The sequence below is a fragment of the Anastrepha ludens genome, chromosome 6, assembly GCF_028408465.1.
Source record: "Anastrepha ludens isolate Willacy chromosome 6, idAnaLude1.1, whole genome shotgun sequence".
In the NCBI taxonomy this organism is placed as follows: Eukaryota; Metazoa; Arthropoda; class Insecta; order Diptera; family Tephritidae; genus Anastrepha; species Anastrepha ludens.
Genome location: NC_071502.1, coordinates 53217214 through 53239075, shown reverse-complemented (window position 1 = coordinate 53239075; position 21862 = coordinate 53217214). Strand labels below are relative to the sequence as shown.

At 37.1% G+C, this 21862-nt stretch overlaps 4 protein-coding genes across 9 annotated transcripts; 3 read left to right on the top strand and 1 right to left on the bottom strand.

The window, feature by feature from the left end:
* Window positions 1–3441: 3441 nt before the first annotated feature.
* On the top strand, window positions 3442–4156 carry LOC128867958 (uncharacterized). Its single transcript, XM_054109598.1, has 2 exons — window positions 3442–3543; window positions 3665–4156. The coding sequence occupies exons 1-2, from the start codon at window positions 3529–3531 to the stop codon at window positions 4070–4072; spliced, it is 423 nt and encodes a 140-aa protein (XP_053965573.1). The 5' UTR covers window positions 3442–3528; the 3' UTR covers window positions 4073–4156.
* A 942-nt stretch (window positions 4157–5098) lies between these two features.
* Window positions 5099–8310, top strand: LOC128867615 (NF-kappa-B essential modulator). 3 transcript variants are annotated; one of them, XM_054109025.1, is made up of 9 exons: window positions 5099–5204; window positions 5259–5311; window positions 5511–6065; window positions 6525–6612; window positions 6672–6790; window positions 7110–7286; window positions 7355–7507; window positions 7580–7966; window positions 8026–8310. In XM_054109025.1, the coding sequence occupies exons 3-9, from the start codon at window positions 5529–5531 to the stop codon at window positions 8155–8157; spliced, it is 1593 nt and encodes a 530-aa protein (XP_053965000.1). In that variant the 5' UTR covers window positions 5099–5204; window positions 5259–5311; window positions 5511–5528; the 3' UTR covers window positions 8158–8310. The 3 variants fall into 3 exon arrangements, with proteins under 3 accessions (XP_053965000.1, XP_053964997.1, XP_053964999.1); XM_054109022.1 differs by having other exon boundaries at window positions 5488–6065; XM_054109024.1 differs by having other exon boundaries at window positions 5485–6065.
* A 1556-nt stretch (window positions 8311–9866) lies between these two features.
* On the bottom strand, window positions 9867–12459 carry LOC128867538 (uncharacterized). Of its 4 annotated transcripts, none has more exons than XM_054108842.1 (6): window positions 12303–12459; window positions 11365–12133; window positions 11138–11301; window positions 10966–11075; window positions 10264–10723; window positions 9867–10183 (listed from the first exon to the last, which is right to left on the bottom strand). In XM_054108842.1, the coding sequence occupies exons 2-6, from the start codon at window positions 12096–12098 to the stop codon at window positions 10095–10097; spliced, it is 1557 nt and encodes a 518-aa protein (XP_053964817.1). In that variant the 5' UTR covers window positions 12099–12133; window positions 12303–12459; the 3' UTR covers window positions 9867–10094. The 4 variants fall into 4 exon arrangements, with proteins under 4 accessions (XP_053964817.1, XP_053964814.1, XP_053964815.1 ...); XM_054108839.1 differs by having other exon boundaries at window positions 9868–10183; window positions 11365–12231; XM_054108840.1 differs by having other exon boundaries at window positions 9868–10183; window positions 11365–12155.
* Window positions 12460–15336: 2877 nt separating this feature from the next.
* LOC128866034 (uncharacterized) lies at window positions 15337–16883 on the top strand. Its single transcript, XM_054106499.1, has 3 exons — window positions 15337–15486; window positions 15545–16084; window positions 16145–16883. Exons 1-3 carry the CDS (start codon window positions 15468–15470, stop codon window positions 16585–16587), a joined length of 1002 nt encoding a protein of 333 aa, XP_053962474.1. The 5' UTR covers window positions 15337–15467; the 3' UTR covers window positions 16588–16883.
* The last annotated feature ends 4979 nt before the right edge of the window (window positions 16884–21862 follow it).

Sequence of the window (21862 nt, the reverse complement as noted above, 5' to 3'; positions counted from 1 at the left end):
AAGTGAGCATAAGCACTATCCAGCTGATTTTAATTTATCTGCGTACACAAGTTCATCAAAATAATTGTGCGAAAACCGTAATCGTTACAAAAGAATCGCTACAAATTTATAATATTCGATAGGCATATACGAGGGCGGTTCATTAAGTACCCGGGTTGGATGACAGGGGACTTTCCCGAGAGAAATTGACGTTAGCATCGTATGCTGGCATCTATTAAGAAAACAGAAAAACATTTTTCAAAATGATTCATAGATTAGTTTGGATCTGGCAGCTATTCGAGTAAGACTTGTTTCGTGATTTACCCTAAAATAAAAAAAGAGCAGTATCGTTCAATAATTCGCTTTTTGTTTTGAATGGGAAAAATTGCGAGGAGATAAAAGCAATAAAAGCAAAGTTGGATGCTGTCTATGAGGACGCTTCGCCATCTATGACCACAGTTAGATATTGGTTCAACGAATATAAACGTCGGCGTGGAGTTGTCACCGGCGTGGAGTGTCATAAAACATGGATTCATCATTACGCACCACAAACTAAGCAACAATCAAAACAATGGGTTTCTCCCGGTGAATCTGCTCCAAAGAAGGTGAAGACAGTCCCATCGGCCGGAAAGGTCACGGCGACGATTTTTTAGGATGTAAACGGCGTCATCCTCAAGGACTTTTAGAAAAAGTAAGATCGATGTACTGCATTGCACTAAGAAGGTGCTGTTTCACCACGATAACCCACCAGCACATTCATCCGGAGTTGTCACCGGAAAATTGCGTGAATCGCGTTATGAATTGCTGCCGCACCTACCGTATTTACCCGATCTGGCTCCCTGCGACTTTTTCTTGTTCCCTAACATGAAGAAAGAGCTCGCCAAATTTTATTTTTGGAAGGGCTAAAAAGTGGCAGGAGCGTTGGGAGAAATGTATATTTCTAAAAGGGAACTATGTTGAAAAAAAAAATTTGAAAAAATGATGACTTAATTTCTAGCAAGGGTACTTATTGAACCCCCTCGTTTAGTACATTTACATATATTTTATATTATATGTAATATAATTGGTGCGTAACCCCTTTTTGGGTGTTTTGTCGAGCTCCTCCTCCTGTTTATGGCGTGCGTCCTGATGTTGATCCTTAAATGGTGGGACCTATAGTTTCAAGTCGTTTCCGAACAGCAGACATTTTTTATGAAAAGCTTTTTCATGGCAGAAATACACTCGGAGGTTTGCCATTGTCTGCCAAGGGGCGACCGCGATTAGAAAAAACTGTTTCTTCATTTTTGGTCTTTCAGCTAGGTTCGAACCTACGTTCTCTTTGAATTCCGAATCGTAGTCACGAACCAAACCATTCGGCTACAGCGGCCGCCTTTTTTATATTTTATATATTGAATAATAATTTATATATTTTATTATATTAAATAATAATTTGTGGAAGGTTTGAATTTTTCTTATTCTTTTCTCGAATTTCCATAGATGGGCATTGAAATTTCCAGTAAAGAAAGTCGTTAGTTTCTTCTAAGGCTTATGTGTTCTTGATATGAACGCAATTAGCCCACACCACAAGTACGGTATTAGATGTTTCTGGAATATTTATATTTATTTATAATAAATAATTAGCTATATCCCAATTATGAACCAAAACGGATCATAAATACCTTATTTCATAATATCCTATGAGGCTTTTTTGCATATTTTTAGATAGAAAAAAGTATGAAGTAAATAAGACCTTGAATAAGATTTTCCGGAATATCTCATCACAGGAGCACCTGGGTAGTAAGTCTAAAGTAGTACTTCGTATTTAGTACGATCTTCTGTTCTAGGTTTCCAAGCTTTACTTAGAATTACTACTTATTATTAAAGAAATTTTCTTAAATAACTAACACAACAGTGCACTTATAATCAAATTTCTAAATGTATAATTGTATCAAGGTGACCACAGCAATTGTTATCACTTCCTATTGATCACAATGAATCATATAGTAATACGTGATAATTTGCTGAAGCCTACTTTTGTAACCCTACTAAATTTAAATGAAGCGCAAACTTAATGAAAACATTTACTTAGAAGTTCAAATGACATTTACAAACAATAACAAACACATGCATTATTCAGCACCATATTTAGCATGGAGATGCAGCTGTAGCTCGCGTGACTTGCGCGCACCTAATGACGTATCTAAATGTTGTGCACCGCTTACATGTGTCTCGGCGGATGTGTAATTGAAACGAAATAAAGCGCACGGACACCCCACGGTCCAAGGCGAATTTATTAAGGTGACAGCATTCACCCAGCTGAATTTTTCACCGTAGGCAAGGTGGATTTAATAAGGTGACAGCATTCTCCCAGCTGAATTTTTCGCCGTAGGTATGGCTTACGTCAAAATGTTATGCTTTGTTTGTATGTATTGGTATGTTTACATTCGTATGTTTACATTTGCTTGCTGATTTTGACATGATGCTTGCACCAAACGCAACAACAAATACATGTAGGGTTTTACTTATATGTGTTTGCTGTCACCTGTAATAAATTCGCCTTGACCGTAGGTATGGCTTATGTCAAAATGATATGCTTTGTTTGTATGTATTGGTATGTTTTTCGCCTTGCCACGGTCCAAGGGATATATGTATGTATGTATGAATTTACAAAATCACTGTGCATGCACTTGAACTCACCTTATGTAGTGCCGAATAAAATGTACGCTGGATACTGCACCTTTGCAGTCGGCAAGGGAATTTGCGTATACCGGCAATCGATATTTATTACATACAAAAGTGATGGAATAGAGAAGATTGCACTATTTTTTTTAAATACTTATCACAAATCTTTACAAACTCTTTTGTCAACTGCTAATTACGTCCTTAGGTGTGAAATCCAAAAGCTCTTTGACGTTAATTGCGCTAATTCATTTTGAACACAACAAAGCGTTATTTTGGAGTACGTTGCCGTTGCTGTGCCGATTTTTGACGGCGCCAAAACAAATGTTGCTTACCGGATGTTGTACGGAGAAACCGGATATACATAATATTATCGAATGTTTTATTATTATATTTAGATCAAACGAAAACCTTGAATAAAATTATTAATTTGGAGATGTTTGATGATTAAAAAACTTTTTACTTTATGCATAATGGAGGTATAAGTATTTCAAGTAATATTTGAAGAGTGTTACTTAATAGAAAATGTGGAGTAAAAACTTGAAATTGATAACTCTTTTAAACTATCGGTTAACTGAAATCAAAAATTTAAAATATTAATATATATATTTTTAATTTCGTTCATTAACATAACGCCGTCAAAAGCTAATCTACGGGCTTCACAGTGTACAAGTGTTAAATAAATGCGACTTGCAAAAATGTAACTGCTACTGTAAGCATGCTTTTCTGGCTATCTCAAGTTGCCTTGCTATAAAAGGCACTTGCAGTAGCTCTTATTGCAACAATAGCTTGTTAATAGACAAAAGAGCAATACAAAGCCTTACAAAAAGGAACCAAAATACTATTTATAATAAAAATTAAGAATAATTTAAAAAAAATTAACAATAAAAAATGAGTAATTGTAATGTAAGTAAACAATACGGTCCAAAAAATACATTTCAGAAATTTCGGTTTGTGATGTTTTCACTTCTTACATTTTGCGAAAACTTATCAATTAATCTTTCTAATTTTGCATTACTATTTACAGTGTAAAAATGTTAGTTACTTCATTCTGTGCACTCTCCTCGGCCTCGCCTATTCGCTTCCTGTTCCAAATGAGAACAAGTACAAAAGTTTTGAGCCTACCACAACCTCTACTACAGTAAATCCGAATTTGTTTGGCACGAATCTTCGACAACATCAGCAAAATCCAACACCGACAGATTTGAATTCGTTTTTGATTTTGCAGCCTATTGTTGAACAGCCAAATCCATTAGAAAGTGTATCTGATATACATAACCGACGCACGCGTCGCACCTTAACTCCAACACAACTTAATGAACCTGTCGATATGGAGTTTGATATGGAGCTCGCTGAGGTTAACGTCTTCCGTCCACTGTTTCGTTATCGCGCTGAAGTAGCACGTAATGTTGGACAAAGGCAACAATTTGGATAATACCGATTAACATATACGTATATAGTTTATATAAATAAAAATAAAAATAATTTTAGGCATATATAGTTTAAGTGATTTTTATACTTCGTTATTTCTTAGTTAAATAAAAACCTCAAAATGAATAATAAAAAATTAAAGCTTTTTATTTAAAAATCACCAAGAAAAAATATTATACTATATTCTAGCTAAAATGATTATTGCTTACGGAAATGGAGATTCCATTTGCATCTAGAGGGTGTTTTTGTAAGGCGTAAAATAATTAATTATAAAAATAAAACGAAAGTATGTATTAAAAAATGCAAATATCGTAATGAGATACTCAATTTTTCAGGATTAAACACAGTTTAAAAATTCAACACAGTTGACTAACATTGAAAAACTAGCCGTAAATGGTCAAATCAATTTAAAGACTATTTGTGTAAATAATCATAGAAGTACATATTCAGTTACATCGATAATTTTTAAAACTGTTGACTTTTCCCTTGTTGTTGTTGTTGTTTTAACAGCATAGGACTTTTCCCTCCATCATAATGCTTACCTTTTGCCTTTTTTGCCTTTTAATTTGTGTAAACATGCGACCTATCAAAAGTAATTTCAATTTACACCTGTGAGGTTGCTTGCATGCAATTTGATGAGCATTTTAATATTCAAGATGTCATCGTCCAGAAAATAACTCGAAATTCTCGCTTCGCTGCAATCATTGTTCGTCAAAGTTGCGTTCTCCTGTTAAAATTTAACGAAAAATTGCCTGTACACACAAGTTGATGACTCATTTGGAAATGTGTGCTTGGGCTGGAAATTGAATAAATAAATTGCCTCAAACATTGCTATTTATACCACTATTTCATTATTTTCCCGTTTATCAATCCCTGCAATTATTTTTTATTATTCTACTTAAATTTTCTATATTACCTAAAACTAAAAATAACACGATGGAGGAAATTTTATAAACAACGAATTATTTAAATGATTGCTTTTCCGTAGTAAATTATTCAGAACAATCAGATTTGATGAGCAACCCTGAGCAGACAGCTGCAACTACTTCGAAATTCGGAATTCGACGTCGAAAACTCTATCGGCTGTGTTGATTTTTGATTTATTTTTGTTCACTTTTCTGCAGATAAATTGCGGCGTAAGTTATCTTATAAATAGCTTTAACAAACTAAATATTTTGAATTTTTTTCAGACTTTGGTATCACGAATAAAACAATCGAGTATTTCATCATTGTGCAATATACGGTGAGTTCATGGATAATTTTTTTCTTTCTTGTGTGAATCATACAAATGGATAAGGCAAAATATAAAACTGTTCTTTTAAGGGGAACCCCATGGCAAAACAGAATCATTTAATCCATGGGAAATAGAGTAACTTAAATCATAAAATAATTAATTCCGTGCTTTTGTTGTTTTAGCAGTTGGTTATTTGTATTGTTTGCAGTAGCGGTGGCTATACGAGATGGCAGAGGAAGACTCATTTGTAATTTTGGGCAGTTGCTCCCAACCGAATTCTTTAAATTCAATGAACTCTAATAAAACTATAGAATCGGAACAAAAAAGTGTCGGAAATGTTGCTCAAGCAGAAGAAATGCAACCGATATTAAATAATGCTAATTTTAGCTCAATAAGTGCAGCCATAGCCTCGGCAACTAAACCACTTGAATCATCTGTGAGCTCTGAGCGGTCCAATGCCAATGGAGACTGGAAGAGGCTTGATACTTCTGTCACTAAACCACTTGAAACGTCAATATGCTCAGAGCGGTCATATAACATATGGAAAAAAAGTGGAGAATCCATCAATAAAAGTGAGATTTCAAACAATGTGGGAGACTTACAACAGGATGATATGGGTGTACAAGGGAAGAAAAACACTGGCGCCATCCCCAAAACGAGCTCAAAGGAGTCGATGAAAAACGAAATAACTACAAACAATAGCGATTCGAACTCTTTAGCTGTAAGTTATATAATGGGTCAAGTGCCAGCAGATGCCCTAAAGGTAATTTATTAAATTCAGTTTAATTCTATTGAGAAAATAGGGATATGGTTCAGTTAATTACCCAATGATTGCGGATTATTGTGTCCAAATTTGTGACCCTATCCAAAAAAATGAACACACACTTCTAACCAAGAGTCCGAACGTTAATTTAAATTTCAAATCTCTGTGCAGTAATTTATTAAACAAACATTTTTGTGTAAATTTCGGAAATAGGCATACATTAATTTCTCTTATTCTGCCTTAAATCAGCCAGTTGAATAATCAATTTTTAGGTACACTTCCACTTAATTTTTTTCACAATAATTTTGTTGTAATTTTTGTACTAATACTCCAATAATATCTTAATATGTATAGAAAATTTGGAATACAAAATCGCACAGTGGGTAAAATACTAACCATTCCCCGAAGATAGCATTAACAATTTATTTACGGTCAATTAAATATGTGCGTGTATTACAGGCGAGTGTCCACTCACAATTTCCAAGCGTGTCATTAGAAGATTGCGAGGAGCTCACAAGAGTTATGAGTGATTATCTTAAAATGAAAGGTATGCGTAAAATTAATTAATAAAAGAAGAATAAGTACTTATTTTGAGTATTTTATTAGAACTTATTATGCAAGTCAATAATAAAATGACTTCCTGGCTGGAAATGAAAAAACAAATGCAATCTAATGAACAAGAAAATGTACAGAAATTAGAGCAATGCCAACATCAAATAGCTATGGTAAATAAATTGAAAACAAGCAGGGGTTCAATATTAGTTGACTTCCCAAACTTCAATTGCGCTGCATAAGTACAAAGTCCAATTTTCCTAAACAAAACAAATCGATGATGCATAATCGTTTGAAGTTCGTAAATAATATGCATCAAATTATTGATAAGCATCCCAAACTCAAATGGTTTTCGCAGTTTTTTCTGATGCAAAGAATCGCAGTAATATTAAAAAAATACATCTCAGCCATGGTTTGCAATGCCACGTTTAGGAAGTCAGCCAGTTTTTTATTTTATCTTTTTTTTTTTTTTAATACTGTTCTCCGTTCCAGTTGCGTAATGAAAACTTGGAATTAAAACGTGAATTGACTACAAAAATCGAGCAAGTACACGCTTACGAAGAAGTACGAAAACTAGAGCACGACGAACTTGTAAAAAGTATTTCAGAAAAGTCTTCATTAATCGCCAATATGCGCGCACAAATTGAAAAACTGGAATTACAACAGCTTGTAAGTTTAAAATATATATTATGCACTATTATAGCCTTTTTTAAGCATATTTAATAAATCTTTTGCAGGCTTCTTTTGAGGTAATTTCTAAATTTGGTAAAGATGATAAGCAATCAGAAAAATCCGAGTACATTACGCGTGTCGAGCATGAGCATATTGTCAAAAATTTCGAGAGAAATTTGTCGCAATTGTTAGCAGAGAAATTAGAAATTAGCGACATGGTAGGTCCTGTGTGCTTACAAGGGTTTTTCAATATGATGTAATTGGTTTCTTTATATTCGGCTCTAACACAGCAAAAGCAGTACATAGATGAAATAACCTGTCTTAAAGTTAATTTGGCTGCTTCTGAAGAACTTGTAAATCAATTGAAATCAGACATTGATTTACTCAAAACCAGTGACGAAGAGAAAACAGAACAATTCGAAAACTACACGAAGCAACGAGAGGAAATGCGGGAAGAACTTGACCTACTTCGGCAACAGGTAGATGTATACAGTCGAGACTTTCAATTAGAGCGCACTGCTCGCGAGGAAATGGCTGGCGAAAAGGCGCAACTATTGGATGATTTGCGTTTACTACAACGCAAAAATCAAACTCTAGTCGAGCAAGTGGAACAACTCCAAGAGCGCATGGCATCAATTACAGTGCAAAAAAACAGTATGCCAACTCCAGCTACAAGAGTAAGTTGTTATTTGAAGTATGATGACATGCACAATAAAATTGCAAATACTTTTTGCAGCAAACCACTCCACCAGCACCAACACCCTCTGCGCCTCAGCATACATGCCCAATATGCTCGGAAGCTTGTAATTCTTTAAATTCATTACAAGCGCATGTCAACCAATGTTTGGACAAAAATGTGCATACTTAAGCACATGTCTGCTATGATTTCTCTGTTCTAGGGTAAAGATCAATGTACACATCTAGATGTGCATGCATCAATCGTATATTTATGTATAACCATATAATTTTTAGACGTTTATCTGAGTGAGTAATGAATAATCATTTATTGAAATCTATCGCACTTCTTATCAAACGTTTCATTTGACTTGGCGATTTTGGGTAAGTCGTATATAAAAAACGTGTACACGAATGTGTAAATTACACTAGTCTACAAGGAAAAGTATCCGAAATAATTTAAACTAATATCTGCTTCTCTGTCCATGCAAAATTCGGATTGATAACTAAAATTAATTTATTAGTTTGAGTTTTTACGATAATCGTATCTTTCGTGTTTAATGGAACTAGGCCGACAAAATTTAACCAACATTCAGACCCAGAAACCAGACTATATATTTCCGAAGGTTTATGATGCGCTGAATCCAAATCTGGCCTCAGAATTGCTCTATCAGCTCTGGTTTTCGAGATATCCTAACCTAAAAGTGCAAAAAACCCCATTTTTGCCCATATTTGAGGTTATGTAGCCTTGCAGATGTTTTCTTTCACCAAAATTAAAGGATGGCATCTTTAAATACAATCCTTCTTTTTTCAAATGGCGTTTTGTTTGCTCAAATATCATTTTTTTTCGCAGAGATATCGCATTTTGAAATTTTCATGTTTCGAAATTTTCCTACACCTGAAAATCGATTAAGATAACATAGACATGATATAGTCGCTTACTAATTTTCTTGGGTTTGAGGGCCTGAAATATATGGATTAATAGTATGTAAATTTGGAGTTTGTGGGAAAGCCTGCTTGCGGTTATGTGGGTTAGCCTGCTCGCGGTATGATAGGGGTGGTTTCTAGGGGTTAGGGCTGTGTGTGACTCGGTACCCAAAGGTTAGATAGTGTAGGGATGTGGTGAGTCAGCACACTTATGGTGTGAGACAAAATTTTAAGAAAAATAAGACTCAATTCAAGAAAATTAGTAATCGAATATATCATGTCTATGTTATCTTAATCGATTTTCAGGTGTAGGAAAATTTCGAAACATGAAAATTTCAAAATGCGATATCTCTGCGAAAAAAAATGATATTTGAGCAAACAAAACGCCATTTGAAAAAAGAAGGATTGTATTTAAAGATGCCATCCTTTAATTTTGGTGAAAGAAAACATCTGCAAGGCTACATAACCTCAAATATGGGCAAAAATGGGGTTTTTTGCACTTTTAGGTTAGGATATCTCGAAAACCAGAGCTGATAGAGCAATTCTGAGGCCAGATTTGGATTCAGCGCATCATAAACCTTCGGAAATATATAGTCTGGTTTCTGGGTCTGAATGTTGGTTAAATTTTGTCGGCCTGTGTTATTTTTAATACATTTACCAAGGTTCATTGTAAACAACTAGTAATCAGTAATTGTTGTTGTTGTAGCAGCATAAACATACCCCATACATATACGGGGAATTCTGCTGAAGTAACAGTCATTGGCCGGATATAAATCCGGGTCGTTCCGGTGACGAAGAACCGACTGTCGTGGCAACGAATAATCAGTAATAATGAACTTTGATATCCCAGGTCCATTAATTCAATAAATAGTTGTCATGTTTATAGCTCAAAATGTCTCAATAAGTAGTCAGGATTAGGGCGAGGTTCATGCTTTTTTGTGAATATAGAAACATTAAAGGTAACGAATTTACTTCTCCACGATTTTGTAACGAATTTACTTCTCCACGAGTATTTAAATATAATAGAATTATCTCAAATTCATAAAAAAAATATTATTTATATCACTTTCATATTTACTTATTTACAAAGAATTTACTTAAACTTATGTGTAATGTGAATGTGTTTAGTATATAAAAATATGGTTGCAATTTTACACAACATTTTCTTTCAAAATAGTGTTGAGTCTACCATTTAGACTACTACTACAATTTACTTAAGACAGGAGGAGCTTCTAATGCCCATATACGCTGCATTTCCTTGTTGGCCACCAAATTACTAAGTACCTGTACGTCTGTAAAATAAAAACGAAACACAAATGTAACGCAATTTCCCACTGTTCGCTTACAGTAGAATCAGTCGAACATTACTTACCATTTGTACGCGCATACTGTTCCAACCATGTGCGTATCTGGTAAATGGGCACTGCGGTATTTAAATTAGGATACACAACATTCCCAACTTTTATGTTTGACACGCATATACCCAAAATATAACCCTGATCATCAAACATCGGCCCACCACTCTGACCAGCCTGTACACAACCATCGGACATAATTGCGCCAGGTGAACATTTAATAACACGTCCTTGAAATATGGCTGGGTTGAAATCATATTTCAAGTTGAAGTTGACAAAGTAAGGAAAACCGGCATTAAAAACTGTCTGACCAAGTGTTGGTTTAGTTCTAGACAAACGTACACAGTAGCGCTCGGGAATATTAGCGGGTGCGGCTAACAGAGCAATATCAAATGGTTGGTCGTATTGTGGATTTCGCCAAAGCACTTCCGATTCGAATTCTCCATCCACACTGCGGCAAAACGCCTTGGTGCTTAACTATGAGTTAAAAGAGAAAAGGATTTTTATGAACATTTGACTGTATTTCAAAATGGTTGAATGGCAGAAATAAGCAAATATAAAAATTGATTTAACATCCGTTCAATCAACAATTCAAGCAAACGGAAGCCTCTTGACCGTTGAAAATCGCGCGTAGTCGGCTTGGCCCAGAATTTTATTTATGGTTAATAGCTTTATGCAGTATTTGCTTATACATATTTGTAAATTGCGTAGATTCTTACCTTGAAAACAACATGCGTACATGTGAGTATAAACTTTTTGTTTAACACTTTTACAAATGTGCCAGTGCCTTGGCTACCTCTAGCTTCAATTACAACCATAGCACGTTCCCCTGCAAAGAATACAATTTCACTTAGCTATGCCCCACATATGCTACTACATACTATTTCATACATGGAAAATTAGATGAATCCCTTGCCACTCGAACCGACGTAATATTTAAGCCTAGTTGGCGCATAAAATCCCGCAACACGAATGCAAAATTTGCCGCTAAAGTTAAGTTAACATTCTCCTGCTGGCGCTGAAACGAAGTGCACATTATCATGCCAATCAAGCGTCTAAAAAATAAGAGATCTAAATTATATTGTACTATTCCCATATCCAATCCAAACCCTACTCACAGTTTGTTATTGAATACAGCAGCACCCTCGCAACCCAGCGCCAGCGCATTAGATAACACAAAAAGGCAACCATCGCGACCCATTACATTCGATACTTTGCCGATGCTTATGGTCTTATAGAAATTTTCCAAGCCAAATGGCGTACACATAACCAGCACATCATCCAATGTGTGTATTGGTTCTAGATACCGTAGATAATGCTCAATGTGGCGAAGGAATTTTTCGAAGTATTCTTTACCACCATCACAACGCATACTTAAAACTAGAAAGCTGGAAAGTAACACTTCATTATGCGATTTCAGTGCATCGTCAGTGTGATCTGTTTCTAGGAAGCGTAGCACATGCCGTGAAATCTCCGATGAGCTGAAGAGAAACAGCAACCTGGCACAGTAACGCGTTAATATATGCGGTTGTCTGCGTCGTTCATTAGGCGGTGGCAATTTGCGTCGATCGAATGTCACCTGGTAGTTCAGAGCATTCAAATGCTTAGCCTCCACGCTATTGCAATCTTGTACACTAATGAGCTGACATTGTTGTAGTTTGTGTATGATTTTCGTGCTTGGACAAACACCTTCTTTGTTGGCATCAGCTATGAATGGTGTCATTGGACGCACATATGGCTGCAGGATGCAGCCAGAAGTAATGATAATTTCATTGTTGATAATGATAGCCGATTGCTTTGTCACTGGATGATTGCTTATTTCCAATAGCGCATGCCGAATCTTTAATAACATATTCCCAATGTTTTTGGGTTGTAAAGGTGAAACCACTAGTATAAATTCTACATTAAACTATGTATATGCATTAGCTGATAGTTAACTAGGTTTCCAAAAGTGCTTCGTATTATGACTACGTTTTTGTATCTAACTATACATACCAAATACATGAAAATATGTACTTGTTATTTATACGATTTTGCACAGGTGCATTATATTTACCTTTGTGCAAGGTGGGCAAATATTTACTGTACCAGTTTCACCAATATCAACATGGAAAGTTTTCGAAATACCAATTCGTTGGCCTGAATTGTAAAGATGTTATCATACGGAGCTGATTCACATACGGGAGATCAGAGTCCTCTTTTTGTTTTTTGTTTTGCTATTGTTTCTTTTGTTTGCATTGAAAGAAAGAGGATTTTTGCCTTTAGTAAATTATTGAGGAATTCAAGAGATGGTAAAAAGTAGTATCCCGTTTCATCTACTCAAAAAGGCTTTAAATGTATTAACACTAAAACGACACATAGATTTGACTAAGCTCCAGCTCAAATATACCGAGAAACCAGCAATTTTGAATAAAATATTTATTTATTTATTTGATTTAATGTGTAATACTAAAACTAATATTTGAACGAGTACTATTGAATCAATTAATAAAAACCGCTGCGGTATATGCTTCTCATTCGCCCATTTTTTCTGTCTTCTAGCGCTTTCGAATTACCTTATCCACTTGAAGAAAATATTAATTTTTTTACTACAAAAAGTAGCAAAAAAAAACTAGGGTCTGTCAGACTCACGCACGGTAGAAGTGAAACTTCTAAGTTGGTTGTTCCATGCATGGGAGCCCCGGTTTAGATCTCTCCCCCCTCTCTCGTGTTAAATTCAGTTTTTCATATTTTTTTTTCTATATCACTCCACATAAATTTGTACTATTTATTTTTGTCCTTATTAGCTTCAAATTTGCCACTTGGGTGCAGTGTTGCACTTGACGCTGACATTTCTTTGCACTTCCAATGGTATTTTTTGCCTACTTTTGGCGCGTTAATCAATTTGCTTTGATCACCGAAACGGTTAAAATGTCATTTTACAACCTTCTACTTCAACTATCGTCACTCGTTTGGCAAACGCACTCATTGTATCGCTTCGTCTCCTCCATACCTACCATCTATTTACTTCACAGCAGTTTCTTATTGCTTTCCCGCTTACACACATTCAATCGGCGCTTTATCTGATACTCACACACAGCACTCATTTGCACGGGCTATGACTATCTATAATACCCGTTGTCGGTTGTCGATTGTCGGTTGCCTGCATGTCGCCAGTCTACTTCAATGCTTACTTGTGTGCTATATACATTTCGTTCAGCGCTTGCGATGCGAGAGAGCGACAGAGAGAGCGAATAGGCGAGAGTGGGAAGGAGCAGCTGCTCCTTGGCCCCGCCCATTTGACGGATTTCGGTAACGCTCCGAACTTACCGTTTCACTCGCCTATTTTCAATCTGCCTTGGGGCCCCCGACGCGCCTAAAGAAGTTTCACTTCAAAAAAACAAGCATCATATAACAGAAAAAAAGCGTGTGTCCTCTGATTACTTATTATAAAATGTAATATCGAATTTCGAATGCGTGTTGCTGCCATCATTTTTTGAGACCTCGGTAAAAGTCACTTACGGATTTCCTCCAACTGTTTACTATTAACAGCCAATTACGCTATTAAATTAGTTATTCCTTCTCCTTGTCTTTTCTTCATATCGTTAATAATAATTAAACGAACCAAAAACACCGAAATATTCCCCCAAAATAATTTCTGTGAAGAAAAACCTTTCACAACAGTATTGACAGCTGATTGTCAATTTTGTAGTCTGCCACATGTAAACGAGTAGATTAATTTGGTGGATTTATTGATAATTATTGCATATGTGAACGTACTTTAAGGAACAATGTTGTAGTGTATTTTATTTATCATATTACATACAAAAAATTAATGCGTTTTAAATTAATTGATTCAGTTTAAATGAATCGTTGTCTTTTCGACAAAAGTTCGCAGGAAAATAGAAAAGGTGTTTTCCAATAGGAGGTGTTATTCCCGTAAGCAATCAATGGTTTCGTTGCTTGTGAGGCACGTAGCGCCGTCTTGTCGGAAATAAACGTTGCCCAGATCAATACCATCCAATTCCGGCTATAAAAAATCGTGAATCCATTCACCGTAACTGTTGCTCCACCTTAATTTTCGAAAAAGTAATGTCTAATGACTCCGCCGGATAAAGAGGCTTTTCAACAATAACTCTTGGATTTTCTGAGCCCCAGATCCGAAAACTTTGCTTGTTGACGAAACCACCGAGGTGGAAATGAGCCTTGTCACTCAAGATGATTTTTCGATGGAATTCGGAATCATTTGCATGCATTTCAACGACCCAATCAGCAAAGACACGAGGTTGTTGATGAACGGCAGGCTTGAGTTCTTGTGTTAACTGGACTTTATAAGCCTTAATACCCAAATTTTATGCAAAATACGGTGTAATGACGTTTGTGGAATGCCTCAATCCAAAGAACGACGAGGAATGGGCAAACCTGAGTTTTCTGCAACACTTTCGGCTACAACTGCAATTTTTTCGGCTGTTCTTGAGCGACGTGCACGGGTTTTATTCTTCACCTCACTAACTTGTCCCAACAGCTCGAATTTTTTCACCAACTTCTGCATTGCGATCCGACAAGGTGCTTTACGATGACCCAAAAATGTTCGAGTGTTACGAACCGTCTCTGCCAAATTTTCACCAATTTATAGTGAATTTGAATAATTACAATACGTTTTTTAAGCGTGTATCGTTCCATTTTTATTAATGGCGTAGTTTATACTTGTCAAATATCAACAAAATAACAGCTTCAAAAGTGACATCTACCGAAATAGCGGGATAATCAAAATAACATCTGTTATTCGAAAACCCTTTAGTTTTTATTTAACTCCTCAGTAAATCCAAAATTTTTCCGAAAAATCTATATATCCCCCAATCTCGAAGTTTTCGCCGCACCCACCATCTACGACCACCATAAATTCTACTAAAACACTTCAATAAGCATTAAATTTATTATTATAACCATAATATTACTTCCTTTTGTGTAATATTTGTATAGCTAGAGAAAAAAAACACCGTTCATATACAAAGTAATAAAATATTTAGTTTGATGACAAGCACATCTGATTTTTTGTTTTTGAATGCGGCAATACTTTCACTTTGACACAATTGATCGTTTTACATATGCCAAACGCGTTGTTATAACGGATTTATTATGACAGGGCTATGCCCGACATTTTCACATCCTTGAAGTTTGTTGTTTATCAAGAAGATTTACGTTTACATTCACGAAATCTACATTTATAAATTTATCAAAAATGGCTGGAAAACGATCACGTAAAAATAAACATATTCCAAATAAAATCTGAAATAATAATTATGTGTTTTTTTAAAGGTGTTGAAGAGCCTTCAACGAGCGTTGGTGGGAAAAAACGTAAAGTAAAAGGGAGTTGGAATTTGATGCGTATTATGAGCGAGCTAGGCACAAACGAGCAGTGCGTTAAGTTTGCCGAGGATAACGGCCTGATTCCAAAAACTATGGTGTGTTCCGTTCATAAAACATTTATGAACTTTCGCCGAAATGGCAATAAAGTGGGATATTTCCTGTGCTCCAGAGGCACTTGCAGAAAAAAGTCTTGCATTTCCAGAGCAACAGGGACATGGTTCGAAAATGCAAGATTGAGCCTTCCACATATTTACTACTTAATGTATTGTTTTGCACACCGATTTACCGAAGAAGCCGTAATCCGGGAGGATTTCATTCTAGATGGCACTTCAATTTCAACTAGTACTATTGTCGACTGGTTTGGTTTCTGCAGAGAAGCGGTAATATCATACCAATTGGATCATCAGGAGTATAGTGGAAAGATTGGTGGCCCAGGAAAAATAGTGCAAATTGGGGAAAGTAAATTCGGGACCATAAAGTACAACAAACGTAATATCGCTTTAAAATATTTGGTTGTAATATAAATATTAAGTATATTTAAATTTTTAGTGAGGAACATCGAAAGTCATTGGGCACTTCGTATGGTTGAAAATAACTGTACAGATCTTCGATTCGAGTTGTGTCCTGAAAACGATTGCTCGTTTGAAGACATCATCCCCCTGATTGAAAAACACGTTCTGAAAGGTTCCATCATTCAAATGGATTCTCGTGAGGTTAACGATCGCCTGCAGGAGCATGGTTACTTAGTCGCAAAAGCGAAACATGGCGAGGCAATTGATCCGCTTGCGACAGAAGACGGCAATCGCAGGGAACAAATTGAATCGCAGGCCAGACTTGTGCGAAGACTATTTAATGCGAAATTTCACAACACCTCCGGCAACTTTGGTGATATAATTACAGAATATATATGGCGCCGATCTATAAAAACAAACAAGAAAGATGCTTTTCTTGCTTTAGTAGAAGCAATAAAATATGTTTACAACGAAAACTAAAAACAAAAACGTTTCCTTGCGTATTTGTGTGCTTGTGCAGGAGACATTCACTTTGCAAGTACGAGATATGAATATAATTTCTACACCAACTCCTCCAACATTATTGGATTGAAACGCCAAATTTGCAGAACAGAATTTACTTTATCGAGTTTTTATTTTTATTTTGCTATTTTATATATACGAAGAGAGGAAGTGGAGAAGAATAAAGTAGTGGATTTTTGTATTTCTTCGCGCGTTGAGAGATTCTTAGTGACTATGAAATAAACCGATTACTTATGTGCTTTAATTTTTTAGAAGCGATTGTTTTCCTATTAACTATTGGTCGGCCGCCGTAGCCGAATAGGTTGTTGCGTGACTACCATTCGGAATTCACAGAGAAAACGTTAGTTCGAATTTCGGTGAAACGCCAAATTTAAGAAACCCATTTTCAAATGGCGGTCGCCCCTCGGCAGGCAATGGCAAACCTCCGAGTGTATTTCTGCCATGAAAAAGCTCCTCATAAAAATATCTGCCGTTCGGAGTCGGCTTGAAACTGTAGGTCTCTCCATTTGTGGAACAACATCAAGACGCACACCACAAATAGGAGGAGGAGCTCGGCCAAACACCCAAAACAGGGTGTACGTGCCAATTATATATATTGGGTTGGGGAATAAATTCGTAGCGTTTTTGCGGAAGACTTTTATTTAAACAAAAAACAATAATTATATCAAAAAGTTAATCAATTATATATTCGCCGTTGTTGTTTACAACCACTTCGCACCTCTCCACCACTTTGTTAATGCCGTTCCGCCAAAAAAAGCTTGGTCTGATGCCAAAGAAGTTGTTGAGCCAGTTTTTAGGGACCTCTTTGTTATCATGGGTAACGCCCTTCATATGGTTTGACAGGGAGCGGAAAAGATAGTAATCGGTCGGTGCAAGGTCCCAAGAATACAGCGGATGCTGAAGACCCTTCCATTTGTGCTCTTGGAGTACGGCTTTGACAACTTGTGCAACATTAGGCCTGGCGTTATCATGAAGGACCATGGTTTGACTATCTCGATCAGGCCATGTCAGTCGAATAGCTTCATTGAAGCGATGCATTTCCCAGTGCACCATGTGGGGGGGGCATGTGGGAGTCCCATCAAACACAAAACATGGATATTTTCTTTGGATGAAGATCCGGATTCACTCTCGGTTTTGGGGTACCTCCTGGAGCCACCCACTTCTTTCTTTCCTTCATATTGATTTCTCATCTCTTGTGACGATTCGGTACAAAAAGTGCTGTTTATAACCGCGTGTTGCCCGACCGCGGGCGAGATGCTGAGAAGCAATTTGAAAGCGACTTTCTTTTTTTTCGTTGAGCTAGTGGGGCACCCAGGCTCATAGTCTCCCAATTTTTCTGTAAATCCCATTGAATGAAGGTGATTAAGAAACGTTTTATGATCGGAGTTCATTTTTTCCCCCAATCCACGACTGGTATGGCGAGGGTTCTCCTTCAAAAGTGCCATTTTTGAATTTTGCTAACCATTTCCGTGCTGTAGACTCGCCTATGACACCTTCTCCATATACGTCGCAAATGTCCAGGACTGCTTCGGTAGCTTTTTGACCTCGATGAAAAGCAAGTGTCGAAAACGTTGGTTTTTGCCTCCTGGGTATTCCATTTCTAAGCCTCAAAACTAATAAAAATGAAATAACTAAAAAATATGATTAACATAGTTTTGTTTGCTTTGTTGTTGGTTGGTTGGTTAAAGTGGTGATTCTTCCAGAATCCAACTAGCGCTTCCGCGCCATTTTGTTGCCACATCCTCGTTACCAACTTGTTTAACGGTTATTTACAGCATAACTATATCCAGTCTGTGCGGTTAAGGAACCTTATTAGGTTGTTAACGTCTAAGCCAGATAGTTGTTCGAGATTCTCGAACAGCGGTTGGCCCAGGGTTAACATTCTGTCCTTCCATAGGGCAGGGCATTCACAGAGGAAATGGAAGATGGGTTCCTTTTTCTCCGGTTGTTTGCAACTGTGACAGTATGTATTGTGAGGGATACCCATTTTGGCTGCTTGTTCTCCGATAGACCAGAAGCCAGTTAGGACTGCCGTTAGTCTCCAGGCGTCCCGTCGTTTCATTCTTATTAATGCCGACGATTGCTTGAGGTTGTAGGTGGGCCATAACGTTCTGCCAATTTTGCATTTCGTCTGGACTTTCCACCTACAGTCTGCGATTCGGAGGTATTTTAGGGAAATTGTGCTCTTGACTGCACTTAATGGTGTGAGTACCGATTCTGCAAGAGCGTTATTCATGGCAGATCCCCCTCTTGCCAGTTCATCTGCTTTTTCGTTGCCTTCAATGTTCCGATGTCCCGGGACCCAGATTAAGGTAACTTTATGGTTTTCACTCAAGATGGTGAGGCTATTCCTACTTTGTTCCACCACTTTGGAGGTTGTTTTGGCCAAACCCAGTGTCTGGATTGCAGCTTGGCTATCCGAGAGAATAGCGATATTACCCTTAAAAGAGAAATCTGCGATTAGTAGCCTACAGGCTTCCCCAATTGCCAGTACTTCCGCCTGGAAGACACTGCTGGTATTAGGGAGACGCACAGATTTCTCAATTTTAAGTCTGTGAGAATATATACCAGTTCCAACACCGCAGCCCATTTTACTTCCATCCGTATAGACTGTAGTGTCGAAGTTGTTTAGAGAGAATCCCTTATTCCATTCTTCCTTAGTTGGAAAGAGAGTGGCAAAATTCCTATTGAAAGTTACCGTCGGGACGATGTAGTCAGTTCTCACCGAGATTAACTGAGTTTGTCGCAATAATAGACTAGCATGATCATAAGTTTTTTCTCTCCAGCGGCCCGCTTCGTTTAACCTAAATGCACTCATGGTTGCCGTCTTCTTAATATGTAGGTCTATTGGAATAACGTGTGTCAGTGCATTGAGAGCCTCTCTAGGACATGATCTGATTGCACCGACCGTTATTGCACATGCTGATCTTTGTATTCTGCCGAGTAGTTTGGTATTGTACTCTCTCTCTAGAGCCTTCCACCAAACTACCGAACCATACGATAGAATAGGTCGTATAACCGTCTTATACAGCCATACTGTATGCTTAGGTTAAAGACCCCATCTTCTTCCAAGCATACGTTTACAGGCATATAAAGCAATTTCTACCTTCCTTACCCGTTCTTCAACATTTAATTTCCAGCTTAGTTTGGAGTCCAGAATTACCCCTAAGTACTTTGCGCTGGGTGATAGTGAGAGAGTTTGTCCGTTAATATTTGGTAGGGTAAAAGTTGGTACCTTATATCTGGTGGTGAAAAGCATAAGCTCTGTTTTACGTGGGTTTAAACCTAGGCTACAGCCTGTGGCCCAAGAGTTAAGCTCGCCTAATGCCCTTTGGATGATCCCACTGATCGTATTAGGACACAGTCCTGACGCCACTAACACCACATCATCAGCGTACGCCACCGCTTTTACCCCACCTCTATTAAGTTTTGTTAAGACTTTGCTAATAACGCATAACCAGAGAAGTGGAGACAATACTCCCCCCTGTGGGGTGCCTCTGTGGACCTTCTTGGATATTACCCATATTAGCTTTGATGATCCTGGTTTCTAGCATAGAGATGACCCAATTACTGATGCAATTGTCCACCTTTAAGTCTATCAACGCCCGTCGGATCGCATCTGTACTAACATTGTTAAAGGCGCCTTCTATATCCGAGAATGCCGCCATGGTATAATGTTTGTTCTCTAGAGAGCCCTCTATTGTTCGGATTACCTCGTGAAGCGCTGTCTCCGTAGATTTGCCTTTAAGGTACGCATGTTGAGCAGTAGATATACCAGAGCTCTCCAAAGAGCTTCTAAGATATATATCCAAAAGTCTTTCAAAGGTTTTTAACAGGAAAGACGAAAGACTGATTGGCCTATAGTCTTTCGCTGATTCATGTCCCCTCCTGCCTATTTTTGGAATGAAGACGACCTTGACTAGTTTCCAACTATCTGGAATATGACCTAGGTTTAAACATGCTTTGTTGTAAAATAAAATAAAATATAAAAGCGCTACGAACTTATTTTCCAACCCAATATAAATCGTTTTATTTTGTTAGAAAGACCAAAATGCAGCAGTTTATTTAATGGCATAGTTGGGCGCCGGTTGTAAGCAGAAAGTTGAAATCAGAAAAAGGCGACTCCTAAGGTTGTGAAGGATTATTAAAGTAATAATAATAATAAATCGTTGTTTATTTTATGACAAAGCCGCTAAGGCGATTGTGGACGCACGTGAACAACTATTTAATTTTTGATGGGAAAAAGATTAGCCGTTTTTTGAATGTGTATTGGAGAAAAGGCACGTGTAAGTACCTCTACTAATCTTTTGCACAAAATTATCGTAATAATCCAGTAATTACACGGTGCTGCAGATAAAAAACAAATGTCGTGATTTGTAAGATCACGTAGTACACACTGTTGTTGTAGCACCATAAACATTCCCCATACTTATATACGGTGACTGCTGCTGGAGTGACAGTCCTTGGCCGGATATAAATCCGGATCGTTTCGGTAACGTAGAACCGACTGTCGTGGAAACGTAGTAGATTTGGTCGGATACATCGCAAAACCATGTTTCTTATTTTCCATACACCCTTAAAATCTTTATTTATTGTTGAAAGAGGTTTTTAAACCAAGAAAGTACTAAAATTTTATCCTTTTGTACATTTTCACACTTTGAAGATTAATTATTTTCAATTTTGTTTTAAAACTACTGTAAAAATTTTTTGTACTCGATGATAACTCAAAACTAACTAGAGAGCTTAAGCCCTTCTCTTTATAAAACCAACTCGAAATCTTACATCGGTCAAAAAAGAGCGAAGTTACAATATCAATTTTTATGCCGCAAGTAACGAATAATCTGGATAGAAACAAGGGAAAGACCTTTTGCTATCAAACCAAAAGTCGATGTCGGTGTTGACAGTTAGAAATTTTATAGTTGTTTTTGTTGTTGTTGTAGCAGCAATACTAGCAATTTTATACTAGTTTAACACGCTTCACTTTAATGCCAGCTATGCAATTGAACGGGGAATCTCTTGCCAACTAGAGCTACTTTTATCTAAGTAGGCAATTGAAAAGTTCTACTCTCTCGACGAAAAGAGACCCCACTTTATAGGGCGTTGGCGCCGAAACGATCCGCGGAGAGTCCGAAAGAAAGATTTATGGATTTTTGCGTATTGGCACCGGAGCTTTACAATGACAAACATAGTGCAGTGATTTGAAAGAGAACGTCTAGGCTAGCTTTGGCTTGTT

Bases quoted from the DNA above. Each gene is read 5' to 3' on its own strand.
- LOC128867615 (XM_054109025.1), top strand. From the start codon at position 5,529: ATGGCAGAGGAAGACTCATTTGTAATTTTGGGCAGTTGCTCCCAACCG. The intron at 7,287-7,354 runs GTAAGTTTAAAA...AATCTTTTGCAG, and splicing joins AACTGGAATTACAACAGCTT to GCTTCTTTTGAGGTAATTTC. The intron at 7,508-7,579 runs GTAGGTCCTGTG...GCTCTAACACAG, and splicing joins AATTAGAAATTAGCGACATG to CAAAAGCAGTACATAGATGA.
- LOC128867538 (XM_054108842.1), bottom strand. From the start codon at position 12,098: ATGTTATTAAAGATTCGGCATGCGCTATTGGAAATAAGCAATCATCCA. The intron at 11,302-11,364 runs GTGAGTAGGGTT...CTTATTTTTTAG, and splicing joins GCTGTATTCAATAACAAACT to ACGCTTGATTGGCATGATAA. The intron at 10,724-10,965 runs GTAAGAATCTAC...TTTAACTCATAG, and splicing joins GTACGCATGTTGTTTTCAAG to TTAAGCACCAAGGCGTTTTG.
- LOC128866034 (XM_054106499.1), top strand. The intron at 16,085-16,144 runs GTAATATCGCTT...TTAAATTTTTAG, and splicing joins GACCATAAAGTACAACAAAC to TGAGGAACATCGAAAGTCAT.